The sequence below is a fragment of the Gouania willdenowi genome, chromosome 21, assembly GCF_900634775.1.
Source record: "Gouania willdenowi chromosome 21, fGouWil2.1, whole genome shotgun sequence".
Classification (NCBI taxonomy): Eukaryota; Metazoa; Chordata; class Actinopteri; order Blenniiformes; family Gobiesocidae; genus Gouania; species Gouania willdenowi.
In genome coordinates, this window is record NC_041064.1 from 21,235,586 (window position 1) to 21,257,565 (window position 21,980).

General features: G+C 39.7%; 1 protein-coding gene across 1 annotated transcript; it reads left to right on the forward strand.

Moving 5' to 3' along the window:
• Positions 1-328: 328 nt before the first annotated feature.
• Positions 329-21,109, forward strand: col8a1a (collagen, type VIII, alpha 1a). The gene is made up of 3 exons (XM_028436183.1): positions 329-414; positions 18,503-18,806; positions 18,889-21,109. Exons 2-3 carry the CDS (start codon positions 18,512-18,514, stop codon positions 20,823-20,825), a joined length of 2,232 nt encoding a protein of 743 aa, XP_028291984.1. The 5' UTR covers positions 329-414; positions 18,503-18,511; the 3' UTR covers positions 20,826-21,109.
• Positions 21,110-21,980: the final 871 nt, after the last annotated feature.

Here is a 21,980-nt window from a genome sequence, read left to right on the forward strand (position 1 = left end):
GCCTTCGAACTGTAAAACTAAATTAGATATTTAATATATAATTATGCAAAATTGTGCCTTTTGAGTTTAAAGTTTGTAGAATCCCAGTTCGGCTTCACTTGTCTTCTTCAACATCTAATTCAGAGTTGACTTGTTTCACTTTATTTCTCGTGTGTCAGTTAAAACTGGGTAACCCGGGTATTTTCTGTTTCCATCATCTGATTCCCTTTCAGTCACTACTTCTGTTGCACCCTCTGCTCCACCACCCCACCCCCCACCCCACCCTTGCCAGTGACTCCACCCTACAGCAGATAAAAGCTGTATCCACAAGGTGTGTGTGTGTCGTGAGCTCATGTAGGGTTCCCTGTCTGCCAGCTAATCATTGAGTGGGTCTGACTGCCGTGATTATTTCCCCATAAGCGGCCATTTACAAAGGTAAGATATACAATAATAATAATACAAAATCATTAATATTCAGAATTGTTTACTGCTAAAAAAAAAATGTTAGAAACATGCATTATGTGCTCAGATACTGTGCCTCCTAAAAGGAACGAAGAATTTATATTTATTATTCTTTAATTGTTTTTTTTTTTTGGTTTTTAACCCCTTGATTTTGGCATGTTGTAGGACTGATGCATTCATGCTGCATTTTGTACTTTTTTATGGATTAATAGTAAAAAGTGTAAAAAAAAAAAAAAAAAACTTCTATTATTTCAATATTTGGAGCCCTACCTTGAAAACAAGAAAAGCAAAATGTAATATAATAAATGTTTGTTTATCTGGTACACTCGATATTTTTCAAAAATCCTCTTTGTTTTGCTGGCGTTCATAGATTTGATCAGAGAAATAATTGATTAGTTACATTTCTGTGTTGATTGTGGGTTTTAGGGCATTATCAGTTGACATTTAGTATCATAAATATTATTTGATGTCTTTTTTTTTCTCTATCTAGACTCTTTTGAGAGGGTTGGTGTAATTCACAGCATTTCATTAATTTTATTTTATCTTATTTTTTTAAACTTTATTATTTAATCGATAGTCCCCCCCCACCCCCCCAATCCACTTATCCTTAATAGTTTGACTGGCTGAGGTGAAAATCTGGGATACACCTTTTACAGGTTCCTAGTCCATCACAGGGTTAATTTATTTATTATTATGTCTGCACATGCCGTCAAAGGTCAACACTATATGTAGTGCAATCTTTTCATGACAGCTGTGCATATTTTTATTATTATTATTATTATTATTATTATTATTATTATTATTATTATTATTAATAATAATAATGCATTGGATTTTATATAGCGCTTTATCATAGACACTCAAAGCGCTTTACAGAATTAAGCCATTATTCTTTCACTCCACACTTAGTGGTGGTAAGCTACTATTGTAGCCACAGCTGCCCTGAGGCAGACTGACGGAAGCGAGGCTGCCATAGTCCAACCACCACCAACACTCACTCGCACACTACATTCCTACTAGGCGATGTGGGTGAAGTGTCTTGCCCAAGGACATATTGCAATGAAATAAATACATTTACATTTATTTTAATGCATAAAAGGGTTCATTTAGAAATTGCATTGACTAGATTAAGTATCAAATCGGGAATAGAAACACGAGAGCATGTTAAAATGTGCATCGTTTTATTGGGCCACAAGCAGTCGCTGAGGAACTGTTGAGTTGCTTGAACATTGAGTTTCATTTTCTGCTAATCTTCACCCTGTAGAGAAGCAGGAGGAGGTGTTTTTCTCAAGCTGCTTCATGCATACCTCTATGTGCGAGAGGCAAATATCCATTTTAGAGCTTTCTGTGTGTGCGTGAGTGCAATAAGTTAAAGCCAAACTGACAGATGTATATAATAGAGCAGCAGTTTGGTGAGAAGAGACGGTCGAGCAAACAGCGCCTTTGGCCCCGAGCGGCTCCATCCTTCCACGCCAATGCTGCGTTTTTTTTTCAATCAGAGCAACCATTGAATTAGTGGTGATGTGGTGTTTGCATGTGCACGATCTGACCATTAGATATTCAGTTGAGGTACAAACCCAGAGATATTTCTTTGTTCAACAGCACAGCCAAATTCAACTTGCATGAAATAGAAGAAACAATCCTTGTTCCCTTTATTATAGACATCACAAATATATTAGTAACCCAGATGTATTGTTTTGAGTGTTTTAGCACATGTGCTAATTTACAGCACCTGTCCACAGGAGGCTTTTAAAAAGGTTAAAAGTAATAGTAATAGTTACTTTTCTATGGGCTGAGATTTGCGCCACTAGAAACTGAATTTGAATAGCGGGTATTGAATGTAAAAGTATCAACTGGAAATTGAATTTGCTGTTTTGAAACTGAAAATAGTAACTAAATAAATTCCTCTTAGTACATTCCAAATACATTTCTGCTTCTCAATTTCACTACACGGAGACACACTTCCGGTCCGCCAGGTTGAGCAATCAATCACTGATTCATGGAACTCTGGTTCAGCTGGAGTAAATGTATGGGCAGAGATTTAATCAACAGGAAAATTACAATTTCAAGTTACTAATTCTGTTTGAAAACAGTAAATTCCATCTCAAGTTGTTACTTTCAAAGTCAATACGAACTACCGGTACTCAAATTCAGTTTCTAGTAGCCCATACTTTTACTCCAGTTGAAGCTTTGTGCACGAAGAGCGTTGTTATCGTGTCTTTTCAATAACGTCCGTCTCCTGCAGTTGTAATGGGGACGCCTGTGTGTGTGGCCCATGTTTTGACCTCTGTGTGTGTGAAAGGTGCCGGAGAAGATGAGACCCTAGGCTTTAGCTGGTCCTGTGCACAAAAGTAACCTTTCAAATGGAGTGTGTCTGTGTACACATACAACACTCAACCCCCTCAATGGTTTATCCAGCTAACTTCAGGAATGCACTGGACAAAGAGACAAAAGAAGACTATGAAAACCCAGAATGAATGTTGGGTAAAGGAGAGGGGCAAACACGCTGCACGGCCATTGAGCTGCACAGCTGTTGCTGTGTGTGTGTGTGTGTGTGTGTGTGTGTGTGTGTGTGTTGGTAGCAGCAGCAGCAGTTCGCCTCTGCTTTGTTTGAATGAGAATGTTTGCTGCGTGGCTTGAAGAGGTGTTAATTTTACAAGGTGTACTTTGTGATAAAAGTCCTGTTCAGGCTGCCAATGTTTTTCCTCGCCTGGTTTCACTGGGAAACCACATTCACCGCACGACGTGCACCAAGATTGTAGACTATGGCTTTTAGGGGAAACGAGCAGAGTGCTTGTTGCGGTGCTGCAGCACAGATAATGAGAAAAACTTGGTCTGTTCATGCAATGAAAAGTCATTTAGAGATTTCACCTTTTGGATAAATCTGGCCAGTCAGCATCCAATCTGGTGTCTTGGGATGATTTTCCTGAAAAGTCTAAAGCTATGGGAAAATCTTTTATTCATAAAGTAAAACTGTTATATCTACTCAGTGATGTATTTCAGGTTCTTTGCAAGTTTTACTTATCTTTATGATGAACTGGGACACAATAGTTATAATTCTACCTATTTTCTTTCTAAATATGACGTTTTTGGTATATTGATATTATGTTTTTTTGATTCAGTCATCATGGGATCAAACATCTCTATGTGTGACAAACAACAGTTTAACATGACTGACAATGTGATCTGTTTGTGAGGAACATTAAACCATTGGATCAGATATTAGTCAGATTAGTCCGATCAGAAACAGAGGTGCAATCCAACCTCCAAACCTCAGAGGCAGTGATGAGTCATGGATGTATACACTCAGTCAAACAGACGTCCCTAATCCACTTTCTGTCAGTAAGATAAAAACTTTTGTTAGCATTAATTACATATGTGTGCATAAATTAATGATTTACTGCAGTTGCTGAACAAGGTTTACTTTATACACACTGTGCATCTCATTGTGTTGTTTACTCGTGTATGAGGCAGGTGGTCATAATGTTGTGGCTGAACTACAAAAGTCAATACTTTCATTTTTATTTTTTTTTATATTGAAGTTGCCTACAAGTTGAAAGAAGCATGTAAAATGTGCCGGACAGAAATTTATAGTCCCTTAAAGGTTATACTTTAGGAATATCTTAAAGCTGCAGTTTGTAGAATCCTCTCTCCACTCCATTTTGAAATTGAACCTCACTTACCGATATCTTTTGTGAAGGCTCTTAGCAACATTTTTTCTCAATATAGGCTAGTAACAAGTGTATGGACTTTATCTTGTGTTATTGGAGATTTTTCTGGTGTTTTAGAGACTCTGATGCACATATCACTGTAGTTACTGTCATGAGCAGCAGCTGCTGCCGTCAGCTCATCCCCGCCACAAGCTCACACAGAGGGGCTGTGATCTAGGGTGCCTGCCGCACTGATAACCATCACTCCGCATCCAGACTATAGAATTCATTCATCTTGAACAAGCTTCTCTTGGTTTACATGCGATTTATCCCGTTTGTAATCACTTTTTCTCTGACACCAGTGTGTGTGTGTGGTGCGGACCCCACGCAGTCACGAGGACGCAAAGCGAAAGCGATCTGTTCCTCCTCAGTACCACAGAGGGTACCTGAACGCTTCTGACTTCATTCGAGCAGCCAATAGTGACGCCCAAAACAGCTCATGGAGCACACATGTTTGTGGAAAGATCTCTGATTGGCTGACATCCAGATTCCAGGGGCGTCACAGATTTATAAATGTCATTTTACAGGAGAAGAAGAATAGATTAACTGTCCACTCAGAACACTTGGCAATGGAATTTTGACCAAATGTTGTGCAAAAAATGACATATTGCAGCTTTAATATGAGTTTTTTTTTTTTTTTAAAGCAGGCTTAATTGTTGAAGGGAATTTCAGAATGGCCATTCTAAAGGTAATCACAGTTGCCTCCTACACAGATATACAAGAAGTTCATTGATCTAGATTAAAGGGGGACTATTTACTTCTTCCATGTCTGTGTAAATAGTAAGTTAGTGGTTGAAGTCAGGAGTGAACATACTGTAAGTGGTGGGTAACCAAAATAAGCAACCAAATGTCTGAACATGCATCCAAGATGTTGGGATTGATAGAGGTGAACAACGGGAGTTTTAGCTTTCCACCACACGTTTGTGGTTCCATCTGTGTCTCGGAGATGGGAGGGGCTACAGACATGGAGCAGTGCACACCAAACAGGAAGACATGCGCACAAGAGCAGATATTCAGACAGAGAGTGCAGGGAGAGGAAATGAGCAAAAGTAAGCATAGTTTACAGATAATTTAGTCATATTTAATATAAGCTACAAAAAACACATAAGTATGTCAAAATCTTCGACTGTTTTCGATAAAGAGGAAGACAGTTTGAAGCATAGTCATGATGATGATGATTTCATTCTGTAGGATAACAGCTTTAGAGTAGTAACTGCTGAAAGTGCTTTTAAAAACTCTTCTTTCATTTGTATTAAGATATTTGCATTTCATTAGATGTCTGATGTTGTTCACAACATATTGTGCTGTTTCTATGCATTTTCAGTTGAAATGAGAGTAAAATGTCCCGTCAGTCCGAAATCCCCTTTCTTCATTCCTCCTGTGAGGTGGTTACGGAGCACTGGTGAGCACCATGCAACAACCCTAGGTGCACCTCTGTGCATCAGATCAAAACACTTATGTGCACCCCTGGTTATATTGCTGGTAATAGTTTTTCTCAGCAGAGGATGCATATTTACTTTAAGTTTAAAACCTCTTTATGGGTCTTAAAACCCATAATCTGTAGTGCTTCTGTGGCAAACTGATAAAAGTCAGAACTTTTTCATCAGAAAACGTATTTTATTTTCAAGAAATGTGTGTGTGCGTGTAAATTCTAGGGTGTAAAACTTCATTTAGTCCAGGGGACACATTAGGTTTCATCTGAAATAGGCTGGACCTAAAAATCTTGACATTCATTATAATGAAAAAGTACAATTTAAACATGATTGAGTGTCAGATTTGGCCCGCTAGCCTTCAGTTTAGAACACCTGCTGTCAAAAGTTCTGAATGGAAAAACCTTTACAACTTCATTAAAATTACAAGGCACTGTGATTTTTACTCGTTTGACAATAATAAACATTTAACTGAAGGTGGTCTACGTAGGGCCCCATTCTCTGACCTCCCCTGCAGGTCTGCTTGCAGACTGAGAGGCCCCTGCTCACTGACCCAGATGGTCTCCAACAGAAGGAAAAGAACCAAACAGTCAGATGGAAAGAGAGTGGAAAGAGAAATGAGGCCGAGCGAGTAGAACAGACAGAGTTCTGTGCTCAGTGCTGAGACTTAGGAAGAGACGGTGAGAAAAGGGCCGTCTGATGGAGGAGGAGAGAGTGTGGACAGATGTGTTCAGAGGTTAATATTTCATCATTATGATGCAGGAGGTTTCAATACTTTTGACGACGTGCCAACATCATCAGCATCATTCATCATCTGATTGATCAAATCTTTGTGGACGATTGGATGAGAATAATTTCAACCCAGGAAACTATACAATTTGCTCCATGACCGTGGCAATAGAGGTAGCTTACCTCCCCAATTAAACTACAGTGTGAATGACTGACGGTTTCTGTGAAGCACTTTGAGTGACTAAAGTCTGTATGAGGTCCAAATGTCCTTTTTTTCCTGACACCAACATTTTTAACCATAAGATGATGACGAGAAAACGTTTGTCTTTTACTAAAGACAACTGGTTTTCTTCTGTTGAAAGAAAGAAGTCATTAAAATCTACAGTTCTTACACTTCATTTAGTTATTGATCTCTCATGATTTCAATCAAAACCAGCATTGCCTACAAATCTTTTACAACAAATATTACAATTCCAAATTCGTTTCAACCCTATTGTTGTTATTTTATTTTATTCAACCCTATTCAGTGAAAATAGTCAAATATCAACAGGAAAGACCATCCCTTGTTATAATCTTAAGAAAGAACGAGTCACACTTATCTAGTTTTTGTTGTATACAGATTCTGGACAAGCCCCCAATTGTCATTGAATTTTGAGGTGAAAAACAAGCCAACGAAGACAAGTTGCTGGTCAAATACTTACAGGGTTCATATGTTAAAGAAGTTCTGGTTTGTTCCTCTCCATGTCTGACATGTCTCTTGTATGTCCTGACTTTTAAAACCTAGGTACCGGTACTAGCCTAACCACAGCTTACTTTGTTATGACACACTTTATTTACTGTACATACTGCATATACTTACTATACTGGTCAATTTTTTAATGTTTAATTCAAATAAAGAGCAAATTCATTCACCCACCTTCTGTACTCTCTTTAATCTGTATGGACCTTCCACATGATGTCACTGTTTCTGCCTCAGCGCTGGTTGGACGTCTTCTAAAGACATGGCAAGTAGTAAAGAAATGCAGCTAAACTAAACTAAGAATAACCAGACTAATTGATAACCAGAACACCCACACAAAAAAGACAAGAAAAGGAAAGTTTGAGTCGGCCCTGATACGATGAGTAAGAAAACCTCTTGTCTTGTTGATTTTTGTGAGAGCCAAATGTACAACACAATAAAGGTTAATGTCTTATTCAACACTCTTTTACAGTACACAACAGATTTCCTGAAATTGTATCAAAGTTAGGACACCTACAAATATTTCTTACCTGCCTGGGTCGAGGATGTGGTTATCTACCAACATGAATCAAGTGAATCCCTTATAAACACCAGAGTAAGTAAGCTAGCCTAGCATTGTATCCATTCATCTATGTTCTGACCCATTGGCTCCTTCTTTCAGGGTCGTGGGCGTCTGCTAGTGCCTATCTCCAGCTCTCATTGGGCGTTTTGTGGGGGTACACCCTGGACAGGGCACCAGTCCATCGCAGGCATAGCATTACATTGTATGTTAATATTACCTGGATTGTACCATATACATCATATCCCTTTGCATATTAGATGATGGTGATTAAACAAAAGAGAAGACACTTGGCACACAATCTAGAGACAGAGGGTCATCACTCTTCACCCCTAAACAAGGACCAACAAAAGATTTAGCGAAAAAAGCTACAAAAAATTAATTATTGATCTTCAGTAGGCTATAACTATACTTGTTACATGTATGTGTTTAATCTTTAATGTCATAAGTTATTACTAATTGCCTTAAAGTATTTTCTGTAGAGTCCTTTTAGTAAAAATGGACCCCTGAACCCCATTTCTGCCTATTTGTGCAGCCGTATGCCATACATAGATACATATTTTTCTTATTTTTTATACACAAGCTCACATCACATTCTACAAGCTCTCACATTTTGCAACATATCTACCTTCATATGGTTCTATAGGAGGATTTAACGCACTGCAACTTAAATAAGGAAATTAGTAAATTCCAACATTTATCTGAACTTCTCACAGCACAAAAGGTGTAACTTGGCACTTCTTTTTTTTTTTTTTTTTTTAACATTCTTTTGCTTTTCGGCCTTAATCTTTCAAAAATGTTGCATTGGTCCTAGAGTTGTCACGATACCAAAACGAGTAACCACGATACTATTCCAGACAAAGTATCACGGTTCAGGGTATTATCGCAATACTGAAGCCTTTTTTATTATTTTCATTTTTATGATCTGCAGTGTATTTGTACAAGTTAGAAATATTTATTGATTACTTAGTGTTGTTTGGTGCATGATGAGAGGACAATGAACAAAAGCATATAAGCAATAAAAAAAACTAATAAATTAAGTTAGAATTTATCTGGTTGAAAATAAACAAATTATCATTCAGTTTTCTTTGCACATCAATTTATGTTTTTGCAGCAGACTCGCTGCTCGTTCCAGGTGCTTCTGCCATGTGTTGTCTTGTGTTTGTGACTGTAAGCCGTGCACATCTCCAGGCGAGACAGATCTTTAGCTTGTTGTTTGTTTTGAAGCAAGTTTCTGTCGACGCGGAGCTGTCTTCAGTTCCTTCATGCCCGCAAAAAACACACAAACAGCCAATCAGTTAACGTGGAGCTGCTGTGAAGTTTGGTTGCCATGTTGGTGTGTTTTCAAGTGCGTAGTGTGCAATGAGTGTAGACTGCAGTGAGCAGCTGGGAGGAGAGTAGAGGCAGCCGCTATGTAGCGGAAACTGGTACCGGTAGTATCGTAATCAACGGTAATACCGTCGTGTAGAATTTCTAGTATAGTAGGAACCGTTTCAATTCGGCACCGTGGGTGTCGTGGATATTATGGCACTATAATTGGTCCAGTGGCACTATACTAGATAAATTACCACGTATCTTTTATACCCACTGTCCTTCTCAACTCATTTGTCCAATTTAGCCGTGCAGCTGTCACAGTTTCACTGAGACTACACCTCGTATAAGCCACTGTAGCCAACACCTCTTCCTACAACTTGACTTAAGCTACCAAACGATGCACCATATACAGTCCACTTGCATCACACAGCAGATCAACGGGTGGACATCTGGAAACAGTCAGGGAACACAAATGCACAAACTACATGACACATAGACTCACAATGCAGACACGTATGAAGGCTTGCTTGTTTTTTAACTGTCTGGGCCAGGCGCCACATGTTGAGAGCTCAGTGATGTATGACCAGCCACAAACCATTTTGGCAGCAGATGGTGTGAAAGTTGGTCCTGACTGCAGAGTTTCGTGTCTGTGTCCTCGCTCAGCTGTCGTCTCATTATCACACTCTGCTCACACCAGGTGCAATGAGGTCCAATTTTTTAAAAATGCAACAGTAAATTGCACATTTTGGCACACACTTCTTTCTTAAGCTAATCATAATGAGTCGTTCACGTGTGTAAACCAGTGACTCCCATAATCCTGCTATTGTGGAACCTGTTATTCGGAGAGACACATAAATCAGCAAGTGGACAAATATCAGGATTCAAGCCAATTACAAAGACCAGATTGTAAGGGATTGACCTCAGGATCTCCAGAGTCTGACCTGTGTGTGTTTCAATCCAAAATAAAAGGTGCTTACCTGATGTGCACACTGCAACACTGCAAAGAGATAAAGGCAGAGCTTGTCCTGAAATCAACGTATCAGAAAACACTGTAACATGCAGCCATATAGCAAAATGAAATGAAATGAAATGAAATTCAACCATATTTATATGGTAAAAACTACAAAGTCATCTCAAAGCGCTATCAAAATGCAAAATTCATAATAAGAAAGAAAAAACCCAACAAGATCCACATGAACAAGCTTTTAGCGACAGTGGGAAGAAATAACTCCCTTTTAACAGGAAGAAATCTCCAGCAGAACCAGGTTCAGAGGTGGCAGCCATCTGCTGTGACTGGTTGGGGTTAGTGGACAGAAGGACCAACAGAACAGGATCGAAGGATAGAACATCAGAGTGTCCCAGACTAGTTGAGCCTTGAACCACATACCAGTAACTGCCATCATCAGCTTCACGACACCTGAAACAGAAAAGAGAGAGAAGGGGCGAGGAGAAGACACAGACTGCAGAAAAACACGATACAGGAATACAGTGGAATGATAATGACATCAGGTAGCTAATCATTGTGTTAGGGTGGATTCAACTAGAATAGAAGTACTCTTATTTGATTGAAATCAAGTACAAGTACAAGTAAGTCATATGTAAAATACTCACATACAAGTAAAAAGTAGCTCAATTCAATAGTACTGAAAGTAAAAGTTACTTTCACCCCCACATTTATTTTTGGTAATAAATCTTGCCACGGTTCCCTTGCATACAGTAAACATCTCATGTATAAACTTAAAAAGGAAGAGATTAAATGTTGAACAATTGGAACTTGTATTTTATTTTCCACAAAGGCATCTGTATAAAATAAAAGGTTTGTCAAAATTATTTTTAAAATAAAATAACACCAATGAATTCAATTAAAAAATAAAAAAAAAAATCCCAGGCTCTAAGTATAGATACATTTATGAACTCTAAAAAGTACTGAAAAAGTACTGAGTAACATCTTGTTTATTTAACATCATGTATTAAATACTACTTAAATGTTTATTTTAATAAGCGCATTGAGATGACTTTGTTGTAATTTGCGCTATACAAATATAGAAATTGATTTGAATTTCAAAAACATGTAGGCATCACATTATTGAGGGTTTTTTTCTACCAAAATTGGCAGCTCTGATTTAAATGATATGGCCTCGCAAAATAATAGAGGCAAACATAACAGTAAAATTGTCAAAATTATACATGTTTAATTGTTTTTTACCGTTTTCTTCCTAGGAATGGATTTTCACTCTGTCTATGCTTATCGAAGGTGGTGCCCGAGCTGGTGTTCAAGTGCGAAGACTTTGTTAGTTTGAACACACTCAATGATGTGTATGGTTTCATTCTTACCTAAAGTGAACAGTATAGTGTTATAGTTTTGTTTCAACACCAAACGTGCGAGGCCTATCAATTATTCCATCTCTCAGTTAGTTTAATTTTAGCCGATGGTGAAACACTGTTGACTGACTGAAGCTAGCGTTAGCTTGGGAACAAACTTCCCCCGACATGCTTCCATAGATTAGAAGTGGAGTTCTTGTATGCACAATTGTCGACCTTCTTCGGCTGGCAAAGGCGGCAAAGCATAACATAGCTGTTGTTCTCTCACGCCGTTAAAGAATACATGGACTCTATATGAGGCCGGGGGTGGGCATGGGGGGCATTGCCCCCTCCTCGTGGTCAAAAGTTTCCATTACAGCTTTCTCAATTTTTTATATAACTTACACAATATACAAATATTTTAATGAACAAAAAACACAGTGACTATGAAATAATAAAAACGGTGATATAAAATTCAAAGGTTCACAAAATAAAAAAAGGGAAAAAGTTTTAAAGGACCAGCAGCCGATGACATTTGACCCTCCTGCTTCCCTGAGCAGCTGAGTGCTTTTTTTTTTACAACATGGAGGACACCGCGGGCACTCCATAAACTCACTAATCTGCTGTTTGTAGTGATGCACTGAGAAAACTAGCCGTCTGGAACAGAGAACGAGCAAACCCTGCGCTCAATGTCCAGATATAAAGCGGTGGATTGAGCGGTGTTTTGATAATCTACTCGCCCGCCTACCCCGCGACAAAATCGGCACCCACCGGCCACGGAAGCACATAGACAATCAGCGAATGCGGACTGCTGAGTAACGTTGTTAGAGACTTTTAATGCCATAATCTACGTTGTTGGACTTTTAAATGCTTTTAATCCATATGGATCCTTTTATTCTCTCCTACCTGTTGTTTAACTTAGTGATTTACAACTGCAAGCAAGTCTATCGCTCCACGTTAAAGTGTGTCTCCCATATTAAAGCACATGTATGGAGTGTAGCATGATACATCATGTAGAACATAATAAATAATAACACTGCTGAATTTCAGCAACTTTGCCTGCTCCTTCTTTAAGTTACAGTCGGGGCTGAACATTTCAAGCTGCAATTTTTATTTATTTTGGCCGGTCCATAATACAGCTTTCAAAACGTATCTTCCAGAAATGACTGACTGACGTTAAAAGATTAAAAGTAACAAAATCACCGCAATTGAATTCTAAAGGAGTAAAAGTAGAAAAAATGAAATCACAAATTTACTCAAATAAAAGTAGAAGTATGCCTCAATAAATTTACTCTCCTGAGTACATTTTTTTTCAAAATGTTACTCAAGTACATGTAACGGAGTAAATGTAACTCGTTACAACCAACCTCTGCACATCAAATTAACAATGCCTCTTATTTGTCAGTTTTTGATCCACAAAAACACAACATCTGCACAAATGTCTGTGAATCCATCTTCTGCTGCATATTTTTGGACTTCCTCACACGAATGGTCTGTTTTCTGTAATGATATGTTCACATGTAGAAACCATATCCTAACATGGACAACAGCGTTAGCACAAGTCACCTAGGAGCAAACATTTATGCAGAATCAAGTAAAAGCACACGTTGTCTGCATCACCCCTTTAACAACGTTGGCCTCACGGCTTTGGGACAGTGAACAGACTCCCGTTGTTCACAGCTGCTGACCTGCAGTTTGAAAGGTTTGTCTGAATATTTACAGCCCTTTAAAATCATCTATGTACACACACACACACACACACATACATACAGGCATGCATGCGTGCTGGAACATTCTAGTGTTGTGCTGCCTTTCACATTTATATCTAATCTAAATCTAAATCTAATCGATAAAAAAACATTGTATACTAATTATATACTTTGAAATTGCATGATTTTAAGTTGTTTAAAACAACTGTTTAAGGGAGAAATATTTTTTAGTATTTTATTGACATTTATATTTCAAATTTCCAGCCATTTCTTATTTGTCGTTAGATGGCTTTTTAGTTTCCCTATATATCCTTATATAGGTCTGTCCATTACTGAAACAGAACACACATGAAGGCTTACAGAACACGTTATGTATCTTTTCAAAATATCTATAGTATTGGCATTGATTTTGCACAACTGATCTAAAATTATTCATTACAGTTAAATTGAATATCTGCAAAATAAGCTGTGCATTTTTAAAAAAAAATATAAAGACATATAGTGATGTCTACTAATGTAGCAGAAAAGCCAAAGTTTTTAAGATTCGTGCAAATATTTCAAAATCTCGACATCTCATATAATTATTTAATCATATTATAAGTAAATAACAACTATCAGATCTATTTAGTTTTCTCGGTTTTAAAAGTTGTTGATGAACCTAAAAAAAAAATTAAACCTCTCCTCCCCCCAAGGAAAATTGTTCTAAAATAGTCCAAAGCATCCCCACTGGAACAGTCAGTTCCTTCTCCTTTTCCATCACACCTCATGTCTGTTTCTTTGTAACATCAGCAAAGCTCATTTGGTTTTTATTGTGTTTTGTTTTTTTAGAACATTAGGTCACGCATTTCACTTCAGCTTCATGTACAGGCTGCGGATTCTTGGTAAAAGTAAGTCTGTGACATTTCCCCAGTCTCATTGGTGTGTCTAGCCTTTGGAAACTCGGCGCCCCTTTTTCAAAGAGCAGCTCGTGTTTAGGAAGACAGTGGCACCGTCATGTCAAAATCATCAGAGGTCTGAGAAATGGCAAAGGGTGAACAGTATCCAAAGAGGTAGTGATGGAGCAGACCCCACGGATGTAGTTTGGGATGTGAGGTTGAGAGGCCAAACAAAAAAACTCCTGAAATATAAACTGGCATCCAAACATAAGCCCTATATACGTACGATTTGTAATAATTGCGGAGAATGTCTGTGATGTTAATCGGCCATGTCAGCAATTTGTAAAGTAAAAATTTCCCCGCAAATTACATACTATATTTTGCTGAACTCCGAGGTCCTGTGATAATACTAATCCAATGCCAATAGGCCTCTCTGTGATTTGGACGGAAATGGGCGGGATCTGATGTTGCATTTTTACTCATAATCGATCTCAGTACGAGGTAAACTCAGACCGTGAGACCGGGACGCATGTTTATCTACTTTTGGTGAAGAATGGAGGCTGCATTGGAGTGTTTAGAAAACCTTTTGGGTCCTGGGCCAGCAAAACCTTGTCGGCCCGTAACGTACGGCAACAAAAAGAGAAGGAGCAATATCAGAAGTGCAATGTCACATGTGGTCCCTAGGTAAAACTATTCCCTATTCCCTAAATATTTGTTGGCAAATCAGGAATACTGTGACTGACTACAGATTAGTGGCATACACACAAAGTAAATTAACTGTGGGTTATGGGAACATGCTACAGATGCTTTGCCATGCTTCTAACATGGTTCTGTTTCTTAAGGTGCGTTCACACCAAACACGTCTGAAGTGACTAGATTACATTCAAAACAATGTAAATGACGTGACCTCAAGTTATCTCCCCTCAATCGACGCGACTTGCATGATTTTGAGCGACGAGGTCGAGCGCGACCTCGTCGCTCAAAGTTGAAAAATCTGAACTTTTTACGTGACTTCAAGCGACAACCGTCACTGTCTGTAGAGCGGAGGCTGCAGCCCCTCCCTGCTCCCTCCCACAACAGTGCAGACAGCTGCTGCGGAGGGCTGTACAACTTCCTCAATTTATTGGGGCAAAACTAAGGCACTTAACTTCTTGAAAACCACAGTAACTACTGATCGTGACACATTCATGACGTGAGTTAACTCATCCTTTAATATCTCCGTGTGTTGATCAACAATCTCTCTCTTTTTCTCTACCCTGTCACCGGCTCAACACACACACACACACACACACACAATGTTCCCTGGTGATCGCGTCACTGGAGCGATGAAGTGATGGAGTGACCAAAAAGCACCACTATGTGCAAGCGACACATCAGGGGCGATGGGAGCGACTGCAGTCGCTACAGTCGCGTTTAATGTCATAAATGTCTGCTAAAACACTAACCTGCCTAGTATTTCCTGATGTTCTGACCACTGCAGTGTTGGGAAACTTCACTTTCTACACAAACTAGTTCAAAGTTCAGTTCACATATTCTAAAATAAACTAGTTCAGTTCATAGTTCATAATTCAAATTTTGGAATGAAGTTCTTAGTTTCAAAAGTAAACATTTTTTTTTTTAATCATGTTGCTGCGAGCTCTTACCCTCAGAATAATGGCATTTCTCCATTGTTGCCACTCATTTAGTCCACAGTAGCAGCTGAAGCTGCAGCTTTCACCCCTACAGTACATTCTCAAAAAACTTCATGCTTAAAAGATCTTTTTTGAAGAAAAAAAAAAGAAGAAAGAAGAAAAACAGTACAACAGAACAGTAGTGCAAATGTTTTTTCAATTTCAATAATTTTCCAAACCTGGAAACAAAATTCCATTTCAGTTCATACTAAAAACAAACCCAAAGAAAGCAATACTGTAAAACATACTCCAGGCTGGTTCTACAAACCTTTCACAGAGACCATTTTAAACTGCAGTATACTGTACTGGTATCAGTCAAGAAGAAGTGGCATTTTCATATAATTATTTTAGGTGATCATACGGTATTAATTGTGTATATGAGGCCGTGCTGGCCTGTTTAAGGCGTGTTTTAGCCGTGTTTTCACCTGGAAGGCTCTATGGAAATCTGTCATTCTCTTGAACAAAGTTAAACTGTGAGAGAGTGCCTTTCACTAACCTCAGAATTAACAAAAAATACCGTTCATCATGCAGAAATATAGTACGTTCAGTTCACGTTCACCCAAAATACGATCAATAGAAAATATATTCAGTGAAGGATAGTTTGTGTGCGTCACTTCAGCAGGGCTACTGAGTTAGTGCTGCTGATTTAAAGTCAGGTTTCAGCAAATTCTGGAGTCTTTAAGTGGAGATTTCATGTTCTCTCTAACTATGGGCTCTCTTTGGGTACTCTCAGACCAAAAACATGAAAATACTCATCAAATAATATCAACAGGCTGTGAAAATGAATGTTTCTATTCAATTACATACAGTATGTAGGTATACTTAATTTGCACAAGCAATCACATATCCTGAAACTAAATAAAGAATGGTTGTATGTCAATATAAATGTTTTGTCTGATGTAAAAAACTTACATTTAACACAGCTAAATATAAAGAACACTCATTAAAAGAAGTGTAATAACTGGCATTGCTATCATCTCTGAGTTTGGTTCTACTGGATGTTCATGTGGATTTGTTTGGGTTTTTTTCTTAAGAATTTGATATTTTGTTAAGAGCTTCGAGATGACTATTGTTGTAATTTGCAGAATAGGCCTAAAAAGAAAGTAGAATTGAATTTATTAAATATACTGTACATAACTGTAGCTACCAGAATAAACCAGCAGGGGCTGTGCATCACTGGACAGCAATGTACCTTCACCATGAGTGGTTTTGGCTTCTACTGGAGTTTAGTATCTTTACCCCAGGACTCCAAACTTAGTGTTAAAGACTATGTAGATGTGTCTCTCTGCTCTAACACACCTGAATCTAGGGGTTAATATGCAGTCTGGCTATGAGCTTTTCACAATGGTCTCCCACTACTAAGTTCAGACAATCCTGTTTAGTATTTTAAATAAAAACATTTCAGGAATACTTTACTGAAGTGTGAACAGACAAATTGATGTAGTCATACATTTCTGATGTTTGCGGACGTTGCAGTCATCTGGTTCTCATGACAAAAATATTTGAATCAACTTTTCGACCTGTATGCTAACCTGCAACATGGGAGCAGAAGGAAACAATTTTTAGGAGGTTTGGCATGAGACAGACTTGTTTTATTTACTCTTCCTTAGCTGCAAATCTGCCGTGGCTACTATTCACAGAAACATATTTAGAAACATATATGTAGCTTTTTTTCCCCCCCTTTTGAATCTGTATTTTAAAAATACAAAATTAATTAGAACAATAAAAATACCTACATTGTAATATCTTAACATTTATTTTATTTTCAAGAAGACAAAAATATTTTACAAATTACACAATTACCAACCATCCGTTTTATGGGCCGCTTGCTCCTTTTTTTTAAGGTCATTTGGGTCTGCTGGTACCTAACTCCAGCTCTCATTGGGCGTTAGGCGGGGCACACCCTGGACAGGGTGCCAGTCCATTGCAGGACAAAACACAAAACACAATCATTCACAGGCAATTTAGAAACCCCAATCAACCTAATAGTCATGTTTTTGGATTGTGGGAGGAAGTCGGAGTACCTGGAGCAAACCCACGCAACCATTAATAAAGAGTGCATTACCAAAAGCTTTAAACAACAAAAAATCCTGTTAAACATATATTGTGCTGATATAAGTTCTGTTTGCACTTTGTTGCAGTACACATTCCACTTTCAGACCTTTGAAATCTTGTGGTGGAGTCTTTTAGTTGCCCTGTTACGGTCGGCTGGGCACGTCTGCCTGGATCAGGACTTGTTGGTCTCACCAGTATCTAGTCATTGGGTTATGGCAGCTCTTGATGTGTATAGTGCCTAATGATGGTGTCTCCCTGGATGCTTAGGGCTTATTCAATTCTAACTCTTACGATTTTACTAACAATTCTCCTTGACCTGACATTTGACCATAAAAAAAAGGTTGGTGAACCTTTTGATAAAAATAAAAAAAAAATGTCATTTTATAGATAAATTGGTTTGATCTGCAGTTACACTACAAGTTTAGGCAAGCACAATGTAAATAGTGCCACATAATTAAAGTTCAGATCTTGCCTGGGAAGAGTTGAAAGTTCTCTCTGAGCATGTACAGGTTTTCCTCAGGTATTGAGGTTTACCACCAAGTTTTAAAATTGGACAGTAGGGTTTGATGTGTGTGGATGTGATTGATTATTTCTATACCTATAATCCATTCAAATCTATTCATGACCTTGCATTCAGTAAATTAATTGTATATACTAATTGTTGACTTCATACAGTCTTCTTTTATCGTCGTCATGGTGTGCTTGAACCTTTCCCAGAGACTATGACTTGGATTTAAAATTTAGTCTTTGAGCAAAGAGGTCAACCATGAACTCTAGTCCAATTATTGGCTAAAGTTTTTAATTCCACCATTCTACCAGCAGGGGGAGGCAGCACTGCCTCTGCAAAAAATGTTTCTGATAGGTACAAAATATTGTTTCATCGTGGCTGTCATTGACTGTGCAGAGTATTCATTCATATACAGTATATTGCTCTCATCTTCATACCGTCTCTTATTTTACCTCCATTTAGGCCTTGGTCATGCCTCCACCTCCTACCCCTCTGTTCCTGATCCTGCTAAAGCTTGCTGTCCTCGTGTGTGTTAGTGAAGGTGCCTACTATGGCCACAAGCCGCATCCTCAGCCTTATCAGCCCATGCAGCACCTACAACATATGGGGATGGGAAAAGAGGGTTTTCCTCAGCAACAATATCCTGGCAAAGAGATGCCCTACATGCAATATCCACACTACAGAAAGGAGGCACCTCAGATGCCAATGATCAAAGGCAAAGAGAATGCTCACAAGGGCGGCGGCTACAAAGGCGGTCAAGACAAAGGTAAACACTACCAACATTTAGACCATCTACTGTAAAATGTATTTTCCTGTCATGAAATTAAAATTGATTCTTTTTCCCATAGGTCTGACAGTCCCAAGGGGTGCTGAGGGGATTCCACAGGGGGAGCAATGCTCACCTGGAGCACCAGGACCGCAAGGAATACAAGGACCTCCTGGGCCTCCAGGGAATGGGCAGCCAGGGCCACCAGGACGCCCTGGATCTCCTGGTCCACCAGGATTACCAGGTGTTGCAAAACCAGGTTTGCCTGGACTACCAGGCAAACTGGGAGGACGTGGTGAAGCTGGGCCACAAGGAGAAATGGGGCCAAGAGGTGATGATGGGCCAGATGGACAACCAGGGCCCCAAGGTCCCCCAGGACCACCTGGGCTTCCAGGAATAGGCAAACCAGGTGTGCAAGGTTTACCTGGCCAGCCAGGCCCAAAGGGAGAGCCTGGTCACAAAGGTTTCCCAGGACTACCAGGATTACCAGGACCCAAAGGAGACAAAGGAATGGGACAACCTGGACAACCGGGTCACAAAGGGCTTCCAGGGCCCCCTGGACCTGCAGGCCCAAGAGGTTTACCAGGATTTGGAAAACCTGGGTTGAATGGTGTGTTGGGTCCACAGGGACCACCAGGAGAGAAAGGACACCCTGGAGAGCCAGGATCAGCTGGGCTACCCGGTGAAGGTGGAAAGACAGGTCCCCCAGGTCTACCTGGTCAAGGGAAGCCTGGCCAAAATGGTCTTCCAGGACAACCAGGGATGCCAGGAGGAAAAGGTCATCCTGGACCGCCAGGTTTGCCAGGAAAACCAGGGCTGCCAGGGTTTGGTAAACCAGGACTTCCAGGGCCAAAAGGTGATAAAGGTATGGGTGGGCAACCTGGAGCTCCTGGACCCAAAGGAGACAAGGGTTATGGAGGATTACCTGGTATGCTTGGATCACCGGGACCAAATGGTCCGCCAGGTCCGACAGGTCCTAGAGGCCCTCCTGGAGGTACGGGTATCCCTGGGCTTAAGGGGGATTGTGGAGACGGGGGACCTAAAGGGCTCGATGGAGCCCAAGGTACACCTGGTCCAGTAGGACTACCTGGCAAAGAAGGCCTTCCAGGAGGCCGTGGAGAACCAGGACCAAGAGGACCCCCCGGACTGAGTGGTCCTAAAGGAGATGAAGGACATAAAGGTTTACCTGGTAGCCCAGGTCTTCCTGGACCACCTGGTCCAAAAGGACAAATTGGGTTACATGGTGAAACTGGACCTCAAGGCCCTAAAGGTATTCCAGGAATGGATGGTACCGCAGGACCTATTGGTTCTCCCGGAGTTCCTGGACCAAAAGGTGACATAGGTCCACCTGGTTCACCAGGCACTGCAACTGAGGGGAGTCCAGGCAGGCCTGGTCCCATAGGACCCCCAGGAAAAGAGGGTTCATCAGGGCCCCATGGACAACCAGGCAATCCGGGACCTCCTGGTCCTCCAGGGCCACCAGGACCATCTGGTCTATCTCCTGATATGGCAGGTGTGCTTTCTCAAATGGGCCCAGCACTGGATGGTGTTAAGGCTGGGAGTTATGGGAAAAAGGGCAAGTATGAAGGCAATGGGGCAGAGGTAATGGGTCCAAATGGGCTAGAAATGCCAGCATTCACCGCTGTAGCAACTACCCCCTTCCCACCTGTGGATACTCCAATTATCTTTGACAAGCTCCTGTATAATGGTCGCCAAAATTACAACCCTGAGACAGGAATTTTCACCTGCGACATACAAGGCATTTATTACTTTGCCTACCATGTTCACTGTAAAGGAGCTAATGTGTGGGTGGCTTTAATGAGAAACAGTGAACCAGTGATGTATACATATGATGAATACAAAAAGGGCTACCTAGACCAAGCTTCAGGGAGTGCAGTGTTACCACTACAGCCCGGAGACACTGTGTATATTCAGATGCCTTCAGACCAGGCCTCAGGACTTTACGCTGGGCAATACGTCCATTCCTCTTTCTCTGGGTTCCTATTATATCCAATGTAAGGCCTTCAATTACAGTGAGTTCAAAGGTTTGTTAAATTAAGGACAATGTTATTTTCATATCAGATAAATATGGATATAATTCAAAACAGTCTTAACTGTTGCTTAATGTAAAGTCAGCAAATTGTTGATCTTTGCATAAAAGCTAAGTAGCTTTGGTAAAATATTCTTTTAAAATAAGAAATCTGGATGGACATTAAACTCTGAACCTGTGTCCTTTGGTAAAGTCCATTAGGAGACTTTTGGTTACTATGATTGATGCTTTTTGCTTGATACATGATTTTGCAGCTGCCAGTATTTGCTAAGTTGTTAAAACATGGTAGGTTAATGACAACGTCATCACTATAATCACTAACTTAATTATTGTTGGGATATCCCTAATGTGTTTGAATAACTGCCAGAGCTGCTGCCACTGTGACATCAGAAGCTTTTTGCAGTTTCATAGTTGCATCAGCACCCAGAGATGGATTGTTGTTGTTTCAATCGAGAAAATAAAAATGTGTTTGTATTTAGTTATGAAGACATAAGAGGTGTCTCACTTTAGATATCCACCTACAAATGTCTAGCAACAGTAGTCAAGACAACAAACGAGCAGAAACCCTCGTGAGTGCAATCTGTAATACAAGCTATGATAGTATTTGCATTCATGAAAGCATGAAATTTACACATTTGATGTTTTAGAAAGTCGTAGTTGAGCAAAGCTATGCAGAGTGGGAACAACCTACAAAACCTGCAATATTGAAGATGCTCTTACCCTGTTTTGCTCCTTGTCAAACTCACTCAATCCCTAAAGCCTGTACAATTTTGATGCTTCTGACCTATTAATTTTGTGGGCATGGTCACATATTGCCATATATTTTCCACCGATTACGTGGTGCTATGGTATGAATATAATCTATGTTATTTACTTCACCTGTCTGTGGTCATGTTATGGCTGATTCTTGAACATCTTTAGATGCGTATGAAGCTCTCTTAGTACCTGTCTAGAATTTTGTTGAAATTATCATTGCATAGGAGGCCAAAAATGAACTTGTTTGAATTCAAATTTTATTGAAACAAACAGGTTTTATTTTTTCATTTACCAAGCAAATCTCTCAAAAAAGCAACAAACCAGCTACTTTACGTTACAGAGAAATGTGGATAAAGGAATCAACTTAT

What these genes read in the sequence shown, in the direction of transcription:
- col8a1a (XM_028436183.1), top strand. Translation starts at nt 18,512, where the DNA reads ATGCCTCCACCTCCTACCCCTCTGTTCCTGATCCTGCTAAAGCTTGCT. An exon ending in CAAAGGCGGTCAAGACAAAG is followed by an intron (nt 18,807 to 18,888) that starts GTAAACACTACC and finishes TTTTTCCCATAG; the next exon opens with GTCTGACAGTCCCAAGGGGT.